Raw genomic sequence first — 11,069 nt, 5'->3', positions numbered from 1 at the left:
CTCGGTCTGTTAGGTCAGCCTCGCGCTCAGGTGTGGAAACTCAAGTTATTCCTTCCTGGTAACTAACGTAAGCAACCCACCAACATGAACAAGGCTCTAGCCTTTCTCTGGCACCCTTTGCTCCTTTTAACTGGACCCTTTAAGGAGCCTCCCGGTCCCCCCGACCCCCAGGGGCGCAGGTGGGTTCCTCCAGCCTGTGTAACAGGGTCAACAGCCGGCTCTGAGGTCTCTCAGCTCACCTGCCCGGAATGGGGGGGAGGGGGAGCACCTGAGCAGGACGAACTCAAAGGCTGGGGACTCCAGAGAGGTAATTGGAGTGTGTTCTTTGATAGGAGTAAATTGCTTTTATATCCATATTTAAACCTCTGGGATCTTTGAAAAAGTCTTCCCCCACATGAAAAAAAGAAAAAAAAATGGGGAAACATTTGCATGCATGCCATGCATTAGCTGTAATTGGGGAAAGAAATCCCTCTCTCCCCCACTGCTGGACTTTATAATCTTTAGGTGTTAATCAGATAGTACTTATGCTCGGAAGTGTCCTGAGGAAATCATTCCTCATGTATGATCGGCATTCTCTAGTTTCTACTTTCAGGTTCTTGCTCCAAATGAAGGCCGTGCAGCTGAGGAGGTTAGAGAAGCTCTGAAACCAGACAGCCCTTCGCTAGGCAGGGGCCCCACCAGACTGGCTTCACCTCTCTGAGCTTCCCTCTCTCATCTGTAAAATGGAGATAATTACATTTACCTCGAAGCCTTGCTGGAAGTGTTAGGATGTGGCAGTTATGCACTGAACATTCCAGAACAGTATGCCCAGGGACTGATTAGAATTTGGAAATGGAGTCTTTTGCACTGGTGTCTCCAGAGCTTTCAAAGCTGGGCCTACCTTTTGCTTCCCTGCCATCTCTCCTGGCCACGCATGCACCTTACTGTCCAGTTCCACCAGGAACGCTCTGCCTTCTGCTCCCTCCCCACTCCAGCCTCAATTTACTCATGTTGTAACCCCTAAACCCCTCCTTCTGTGCTTCCAAATCCCAGAGAATGTTCCTCCACTCCCAAAGTTCCTATGGGACTCACTGTCTGAGCCATACTCCTCTCTAATCAATTATAGAATCTAATCCTGCCACCCCTAGAGCATAAACTCCCAGGAGGCAAGGATTCTGAACCTCTCCCAGGAGCCATGCACAGGCTAAGAAACACGCTGTCAGTTCATGAATTCTTGTTCAGTGAATAAATTTGTCATCTTCACATATCCTCACAGACGGATAAAGATATTTGCCCTGTTCAATCCCTCAGTTTGGCTTTCCAGCCCTTTATAATCTGTATCCAAACTCTTTGCCTTTGTCTCACCCCTCACCCATAAGGCACCATGCCCCTAGCTCAGTCCTGGCTTTGTACCTTTATTCTTGCTATTGTCATATGAAATCCCCCTCACCCCTATCATGATCCCACTTGTCTACCTAGGTGCAGGTTCAATACCAGCGCATCCATGAAGCTAGGTGCCCCACGAAATAGAACACCTCTCCCCATCTGTCTTAGTGCATTCCTGCTACAGTAAAAAAAAATACCTTAGACTGGGTAATTATAAACTGTAAATTTATTGCTCACAGTTATGGAGGCTGGAAAGTCCAAGATCAAGATGCTGGCAGGTTCACTGTCTAGGGAGGGTCTGGTCTCTGCTTGCAAGATGCCACCTTGAACGCTGCGTCCTCATGTGGTGGCAGGAACAGAAAGGGGTGCACGGCTCCCTGCACCTTTTTTCTAAGGTCAGAATCCTGTTCATGAGGACTCCATCCTCATGATGTAATCACCTCCTAAAGGCCCTGACTTTTAATACTATCACCTTGATGATTAAGTTTCAACATGAATTTTGGAGGGACACATACATGCAAACCATAGCACCATCCCTTGGTCCCATTGCGCTTTAGTTACCTTCTAAAATTTTGTTATTTTCTTTTTGCCTGTATTATCATTTAGGTATAGGCCTCTCTCCCTCACCTCCATTTTAAACTTTTTGAGAACAGAGAATGCACTTTGCCCTCACAAGGTTATTATGAGGGTTAAACGAAATCCATAGATTAAAAGAGAACACGATGCTACTTGTGTTTAAATTTGCAGCATCTTGGTCACCCTTTGCCCCTTTGTCACTCCAAGGCCTAGTATGGGGCTACCTACACACATGGTTGACAATCTGCAGTGTATGAATGACAAAAGAATAAAACGACCCCTAAACACAGGCCACGGCAGCCCGGAGCTGCTGTGTGCACAGCAAGTATGATAGGATGAACGTGGTGTGAGTGCACCTAGGTGACTAAACAGGATTCTGGCTTTGCCTGCTTAGCTTCTCCCTCAAGGAGAGCTCTAGTCTTACCTAGGCTGGTGCTTTGGTCTGAATGTGATCCCCAAAATTCATATGTTGAAACTCAGCCACCAATGTGATAGTAATAAGAGGTGGGATCTTTAGGAGATGATTAAGGTCAGAGGACTCTGCCCTGGTGAATGACATTAATGCCTTATAAAAGAGGCGTGGCTCACGCCTGTAATCCTAGCATGCTGGGAGGCAAAGGCAGGAATACAGATTGAGGTCAGGAGTTTGAGACTAGCCTGAGCAAGAGTAAGACCCTGTTTCTACTAAAAATAGAAAAATTAGCTGGACATTGTGACACACGCTTGTAGTCCTAGCTACTTGGGAGGCTGAGGCAGGAGGATCGCTTCAGCCTAGGAGTTTGAGGTTGCAGTGAGTCACGTTGATGCCACGGCAGCGTGCTACCTGGAGCAACAGAGTGAGACTCTGTCTCCAATTAAAAAAAAAAAAAGGCTTCACATAGCATTCACCCATTTTTGCCCTTCCACCTTCAGTCATGTGAGGACACAGCAAAAAGGCCCTCACCAGACACTAAATGCCTGTGCCTTAATCTGGGATTCCCCAGCCTCCAGAACTATGAGAAATGAATGTCTGTTATTTATAAATAATACCTGCCCAGTCTCGGGCATTTTGGTATAGCAGGAATGGCCTACAGCCCTAGGTGTGGTGCAGAACAGAGGGAGGGGCAGTCATCTAAGGAGAGGGGACAAAGGAAAATGACAAGAGTCATGAGGATAGAACTGGGGAGGAATTGTTTGCAGAGTTCAGAAAAAATATGTGAGAGCAAAGCTGTGCGATGCAGAGAAAGCAGACGCGAGAAGAAAGACAATTTCAAGAACTATTGCTAAAGACGGGGTTTCTCTTTTATGGACACGTAAACAAGTACTAAGAAGTAAAACAAGAAGAAGTATTTATTAATAGCAACTGAGCCACATGGACCACAGATTGAATCACTCATTACATGAGTGTTATTTCTTACACCCGGTGCTTTGGCTGGGACCCCAATCTCTGACCACTGAGTAAGCCAGTGAGAGAGAGGGGCTTCTCTCGGGTTGAGAGGCAGCTCCCCCAGCTTCCTGCTCCTACTTGCTCATCCATCCTCCTGTCCCTGCTCCTCCAAACTCACTCCGTGCTTCAGCCAAACCAGCCCACTGTGATCCTCCAGACCCTGAAGGGTTCTCAGACCTCCCTGCTTTTGCACATGCAGTCTCCTTGGTTGAGGATGCCCTTGGCTCTCTTGAGGGCCTAGAGGACAACTGCAAGAGCCTCCCTCTGTGTGAACCTTCCCGGAGTCCTGCAGGCAGCACTGATTCCTGTGGTCTGTTTACCTGTCTGTCTCCCTCGCGCTTGGCTGTGAGCCTCTCATCTATGCAGCCCCTTTACTTAGCACAGCGCTGGTCGCTGGTCGGGCCAAAGCTGAGAGCTGACTCCCATCTCCTTCCCTGCCCTCCCTCTCTGGCCTGGCGGCTTCTACCATCATCCTGTGTCCGTTCTTTGTTCCAGCGATTGGGTGCTCAGCCCACCACCTGACTCTCAGCAGCCCACAGAATACGTCAGGCCTTTTGATGTTGGCTAGTATACTTGGCACTTAAATTATTGAAATGTTTTCTGTGTTCTTTGCTAGGAAGTAATTAGACATGCAGTAAAAGTAGAGATAGCGGTCTTTTGGGAGTTGCAAATTCTTGAATTATGAAGGGAAATAAAATTCTGTTCTAGGGTTTAGATTTCCACCACCCTACCCGACATGAAGGTGTTGATTGTTTTTACCTGTGCATACTGATTAGACTCAAAAATTCAGGAAGGCCCTTTGCAAAACCCATCTTGAAGAAATGCACCCTGGGGCACACAGATACCTTTGGGGACAGAGTTTAGAGCACAGCTAGATTTTCTCAGGAAAATCCTGGGAACCAGATTAGAAGTTTAAGCACTGGGATTCTGGTGCTAGCTCTGTTATTTATTAATAATTATGATATTTGGTCATCCTAAGCCTTAATTTTCTCATCTATAAAATGGGCATAGCAATCCCCATTCAATCTGATATATAGTGAGCTATAGGTAAGAATTAAATAGGATAATGTATGGAAAATGCTTTGTAATCTCTAAACAACATAAAGACACACCTGGTGTAGGGGGAGAACTAGAGAGAGTGAAAGAGTATTCACACTCCATGCCAAGTGGGAAGAAAGTATAAAGGGTATCACAATTTAAAATATGCCCTCATCTATAGAAATCTGAATCAGTTGTTTGGACACCAAACACAAAGCTTTTTCAAGTGAGAGCACAGACTAGCAGAAAAGACTTGAGTGCTGAGACCATTCTGTTTGTTTTGCTCACTGCTGCATTTCTGGCACACGAACGTGGTATTGTTAGAGAAATGGGTCAGGCAGACCTGGGTGGAATCCCTGGCTAGGCACCAATTATGAGACCCTGGGCAAAGCTACTTGGCCTCTCAGCCCTATTTTCTTTATTTGCAGAATGGGCTAATAATAGCTTTCATGTAGTGTTAGCTGTCAAGATTAAAGTAAAAAACATATACAGAGCTCTTAGCACTGAGCTTGACGCCTCAGATGTTGAATCCACACTGCTGTGTGCTGGGTGGGGAAGAGTCTGCGGCAGCGCTTCCTAAACACACCTGTCACCCACGGGTTCCCCGACTCCAGCCCAACCAGGTACCCCTCTTAGTGAAGAGAAGCAGAAGTCAGTAGAGTTGGTGTGGAGAAGAACATTACATGGAGGGAAGGTCAATGGTTCCCAAACCCAAGAGACAAACAAATAATTATCCTTTTTGCCTTCTCAGAAATTTTTCTGCTTTCTTATTCCTCAGAGATCGAGGTCAAAATGTCAAGATCGACTCCTTCTGGGCTGCTCTAAGAGGGGTACTGTTTCAGCTGCAATATTTTACTGGCAAGATAGAAGCCCTCTTGGGTTGCCAGCAGGATCAGAGGGGCAAGCCAGGCTATGGTCCCCGTGGGGCAGGGTGGGCTGAGCCCACAGGGTCAAGGCTCCTCCCGCAGCCTGGAATATACAGGAAATGTCATGTGGGGGAATCAAATGATGCCTCAACGCAGGCACATAACTTACTAAACCATTGCAGTAGGACCTCAAAAGCACAAGTGTATTTGCATATCCATCTTCTTTTCCTGTTGTTTAAAAAAACTATTTTACCACGAGGGTAATTCTGTGGACTTGTCAATTTGCAGAGGATCCCCTGCCCCTGCTTTGGCCTCTCTCCCTGGCCTCTCTCCCAATTAGCTAATGTGGCAGAAACTACAAGCAGAACAAAGAAACCTCAGCCCGGTGTGAATTGTGGAACACTTTACTGAACACAAATGAACAGAAGTCAGATTTCCTCTGCAGATTAAGAAAGACTCCAGGCGCCGGCAAAGGAAGTGAAGGGCATTTCTGAGAAAATGTTCAGGGCGGAGGAAGAAGTTCAAAGGGAAATAATTTAGAGGACAAGATGAATCGCCCCTTCTGAAATGCTTCAGATGATGAAAGATGAGGGCCCCCAGAGGTAGGGAAGCAGAGAAAAGGTCGAGAGGCCCTGGGAGTGAGCATTTGCTGAGCTCGCTCTCCTACTGCCAAGCCCAGCACTTGCAACGTCCTTAGAGAGCCGGAAAAGAAGGCAGCATGCTTCAGGGAAAGGAGCCTGAGCTTTGGAGGTAGAGCTGAGCTCACTAGCTAATTAGTCAGCCACATGCCACTAGCTAACCATGTGGCTTTGCATTGCTTAACTGTCCTAAACCCCAGTTCCCTCATCCTCAAAATAGGAATGATAATGCCCATCTCCCAGGGTTGTTACGGGGATTACATGAAATAATGAGTATGGAAACACTGACCACAGCACAGTAGGCACGCATGAATTGTGGGTCTGCAACCCTTCCTCTGTCCAAGCATCAGAAATAACTTATTCCTATTCTTGAGCTTTGCCCAGACCAAATGCTTTGAAACACTCCCTGGAGGAATCAGGGGCTTGTTCCAGCTATCCTCCCTAGGAGGGAGGGGACTGCACTGGGACTGCTTGCTGCAGGAGTCAAACGCTCATGTGCAGCTGCTCCTCCTGGGGAGGGGCGCGGGCTGCAGGCAGGCAGTCTGGGGAGGTCTCAGCAGCGTTTGTGAGACAAGGCTGTGGCTCAAAGGCCTCCTCTCAGGAAGCTGTCACCTTTTCCTGGTTTTCCAGGTGCCTACCTTCCGGTGGGCCCCTTAGTCCTCCTGAAGGCATACCCAGCTAACAGGTGAGTCTGTGGCTTTAAGGCATGTTTTAAAACTGAATACAGGCACCTTCTAACTCATTCACAGTAGTTGGTCTCCAGCTCAACCAAAAGTACGCAAGCTATTTATAAACTATTCTTAATGCTTGAGCTTGAAAGACCAAAGCCAAGAGCATTTGAGTTCCACTCATTTTAAAATGGCAAGGAAAATAGCATTTGATCTAAAAGTTGGTTTTTAGACCAGCTGGTTCCCCCATCCCCATGTTATTTATCCTCTCTACTCCTCCTTCTCCAATACATAAAACCCACACACAGCCATGAATGCACACACACATGCTTTCACATGAACACCTATACATGCATAGGGTAGAGTTTTTGCGAGAAAGTGTTGATGTTGCCCAATGTTTTCTAGTTCTTTCTCTAAAACACTAAAGACAAATACACGAGAAGCTGATGAAGGTTTGTATACACAGAATGACATTCTAGCAACTGTGTCCCACCACCATCCACCACCCCCTAATGACAAGACATACTATTCTTCAGATATAAAACACTAGTCAGAAATAAAGTTAGATTCCTTATATATACTATACATAAAATAAATTGTGGGCATATTAAAGATCTATATATAAATAATTAAACTATAAAAATATTTGAAAAAATCAAGAGAACATTTGGATAGCCTTGGAACTGGGAAAAATTAAGTAAAGGAGAAAAAACACATAAGCCATTAAACTAAAAACAGATTTGATCATATGAAAATGAAAAGCTTCAAAGAGCAAAAGATACCATAATCAAAATCATAAATAGAAGACATCACAAAAAAGAATATACTGGAGGTGATTATAGTTAAGTGAAATCAGCCAGGCACAGAAAGATACATATCACATGCTGTTACTCACATGTGGGAGCTAAAAAAGTTAATCTCATGGAGGTAGAGAGTAGAATGATAGATACTAGAGGCCGGGAAGGGTGAGTGAATGGGGTTGGGGGGTGTGAAGAGAGATTGGTTAATGGGTACAAACATTCAGTTAAACAGAAGGAGTAAGTTTTAATGTTCGATAGCAGAGTAGGGTGACCATAGCTAACAACGATGTAGTGTATATTTCAAAATAGCTAGAGGAGAGGACGTGAATTGTTCCCAACACATAAAAATCATAAATACTTGAGGTGATGAATAACCTAAATACTCTGACTTGATTGTTATACATTCTATGCATGTAGCAAAATATCACATGTACCCCACAAATATGTACCAATATTGTATATCAATTAAAAAGGAAAAAAGAATCTAATAAAATGATAGGTTGGAAGGAAATATTTAAATGCATATAATATGCAAAGAACTCTCCCAACTAACAAGAAGATAAACAACCCAATAAAAAAATGGCAAAGAACATAAACTGGCAAGTTTTAGAAAAGGAACCAAAATTAACAATAGTCACATAAAATAAAAAAATACTCCCTCTCAAATAGTAGATAGGAAAATTAAAATTAACACAATAATGATATAACCATTTTTAGCCATTAAAAATTCATAAGGTTGATAATATCCAATGACAATGTAGGGTACATGATTCTGTCACATAATATCAGAAGGAGTGTAAATAACTATAAACCTTTATAAAAGTTATTTAGAAGTGTTTATTAAAATTTAAAGTATGTAGGAATCCCATTTCTGGAGATGAAAATATCAGTAGATAAAACTAGTTGTTTGTGATATTTATTACAGAATTTTTTGTAACAAAAAACTTAAAACAACTTAAATATCATTCAAAAGGTGGTTCATTAAAGAAATTCTGCAGAACTTGTACTATAGAACATTGTTGTAACCTCTATTTTCCACTACATTTTCAGACCGGTGACTCTGGGCAAGCCATGCCTCAGCTTCCTCATCTATAAAATCAAGGTAATAATGGTATTTACATCACAGATTTATTTCTGCTAACTTGGAAGAATTTTTACTATACATTGCTTAGTAAAAAAAGGAATTTACAGAATTAAAGGTATTCTTAAAATTTTATAGATACTCATATTTATATGTATATGTTTGTGCCAGCAAAGGAAAAAATGTGGAGAAGTGATGCATGAAATTGTTGAACACGTCTACTACTTTTGTAATTTATGTCACCAAAAAGAAGAAAAATCAGCAATAGAAACAAAACGACAGGAGATATGTAAAACAAATAATAATGGTTAATAATCATAGGAAGAAAAATTCAACCTTAAAAAAGCCCACTAGTTTTTGAGAACCTCCTTAATTCAAAGCCCTCTTTTCAATGTCCTGTGCCATTCAAATTAGCCAAACGCAGGGTGCTACAGATACCCACCCTAACACAAGAGGATATGTGTTTGTCATGGGTGCATGTGAGGGGATTTGGGGTGGGGAGGTGGGCGTATAGCAGGGAAGATGTTGTGGATGAAGAAGTGTCTTTGGAGAGGTTAGCTACAGACTCGAGTTCTAATCCTGACCCTTTCACTTATAGTCTATGGAATTCAAATTGCTTTTTTTTATTTGGAGCCAATCTCTTCATTTGGGAAACGTGTAGGTGAAGAGATTCAGTGAGGTCCTATATTCATGGGCCTGGGACAGGGAGCTCCTGCACTCTCAGCCCACCTCAGGCCCACCCAGAGGTGCTGTGCCCTCCTCCTCCCCTTACCCCACTCGCTGTCTTACTGGCAGGGTGACTGTGCAGCCTTCCTCCCCCATGTCAGAGGAGAGGACGCTCTGGCCTTCACTCTCTTAACTCAGCCTGCCTGCCTGTGACTTTCCATTTACCATGAAACCAGTTCATTCTGTATTTAAGTGATTTTGTTCCCTGCAAAAGTAAAGGCATGATTTCAGTCAAATGCAAACATACTCAACTTACACACACAAAATGAAACAGAAGCACTGAAGGTTTTTACTCAGCACAAATATCTCTAAATAAGAATCCAAGTATCACACTAGATCCTGCATAAAATACAGGTTTAGTTAGTAACAGAAAGAAAGCTCCCAACACCAAAATGGCAGGAGAAGATTAATTGTAACAATTTTATGTTATTGGAAAAAATGCATTTAAAATAACTGACCCTTTAAAATACCTTGAACAGATAGAGAGGGGCAAAATAATCTGTCTGTTTGCAAAAGAGGAGTCTCCCAAGAGATGGTGGAAAAACTGGAAGTAAAAGTCTCTGCTTGTCTGGTGGGTTAAGTGTTCTGGTGAGTCCAACAGGTCAGATAAGAATTGCCTTAGGACCTTTCAGATCACAGGATCACCATGCTTACTGTGAGAAAGTAATTCTGTGCTGTTGTCCCATGAGATACTCCAGTTTAAAGCTCTTCTACTCCTGCCCAGAGGGCTGGGACTGGTGGCATTCCCCGGGGCAGAGCTCAGGCGCTCTGGGCTCTGGTCTCTCTGCCACGGTTGAGGAGGTCTGTAAGTTCCCCGATGTACTTGATGGTGTACTTGAGCGTCTGGATCTTGGTGAGCGGCTGGCCTCTCTGGCTGTAGACAGGTGGCAGGTAATTCCGGAGGGTGTGCAGGGCGTCTGCCAAGGTCCTCATCCTGAGCTTCTCCCTCTCGCTGGCCTTCCGCCTCCGCTGGACAGACATCCTGACTTTGGTGCCCTTCTGGGCCTTGGAGCCACCGGCACCCTGTAGGTAGGCAGGCTGGAAGGCTAACATGTCGTAGTCCACCTCTACCAGGCCCCCAGCCCCTTGGACGCTGTAGTCATCACTGCCCCCACTGCTGGCCCCATCATGCCCTCGGGGCAGCCCAGCCACTGCTGGACAGGGAGAAGAAGAATAGGACTCCAAGGATGGAGCCGGGGAGAGGCTCTGAGCGGGGGAGGCCTGGTTCAGCTCAAAGGGCCCTGCCCTGTCTTTCCAGTCCCAGGAGGACAGCAGGCCAGGGCTGTCGGAGGAGCCCAAGCCACCTTCGAGGCTTAGGAAGGTCTCACGCAGGTTGTCCATGCCCGCGAGGCAGCTGCAGAGGGAACGGCTCCCTGGCAAGTGAGAAAGAAGGTTCTGCCGCCTGACCAGGGAAGAGCTGTCTTTTATGATAGTGGGGGAGAAGTGCTGAGGTGGGAAAGAGGGCCGGGTAAAGGGAGTTCAAAGGAAAAACCAAGGACCAAGATGGAAAATGAACTCTTCAGGTGTCACTTTCTCCTCGTTGATAATTAGCATCTTCCAGCTAAAATGTCTTTAAACAGAAAGGCCTCCAAGAGAAGAAAAAAGGAATTATCTTGTTGTAACTAAACCAATTAAGGCTGCATAACTAGACTTAGCATTGTCCTGTGGAACTCATTAATGAGGGAGCCAAAGAAAACAAACCTGGGGCATCTGCAGGAAAGAGGGGGTGGCTGAGGGGCTGGGTGCAGAGTTGCAGAGCGACCTGAAAGGGCCTCCAGCCTCTGCACCAAGGCCTGCTAGATAGTTCAGAGCAGACAGGGTGCATTGATGGAGGAGCAGCATGGTCCAGGGACTCCTCTGAGCTTAGATTCCCTAAAATGTCCAA

At 44.9% G+C, this 11,069-nt stretch overlaps 1 protein-coding gene across 1 annotated transcript; it reads right to left on the bottom strand.

Annotated features, from left to right (window-relative positions):
- Positions 1-9,943: 9,943 nt before the first annotated feature.
- On the bottom strand, positions 9,944-10,525 carry MSGN1 (mesogenin 1). Its single transcript, XM_045548861.1, has one exon. The coding sequence runs from the start codon at positions 10,523-10,525 to the stop codon at positions 9,944-9,946; it is 582 nt and encodes a 193-aa protein (XP_045404817.1).
- Between the last annotated feature and the right edge of the window lie 544 nt (positions 10,526-11,069).

Source organism: Lemur catta, chromosome 4 (assembly GCF_020740605.2).
Source record: "Lemur catta isolate mLemCat1 chromosome 4, mLemCat1.pri, whole genome shotgun sequence".
Taxonomy (NCBI): Eukaryota; Metazoa; Chordata; class Mammalia; order Primates; family Lemuridae; genus Lemur; species Lemur catta.
The sequence above is the reverse complement of the archived record's forward strand: the minus strand, read 5'-3'. Positions and strand labels throughout refer to the sequence as shown.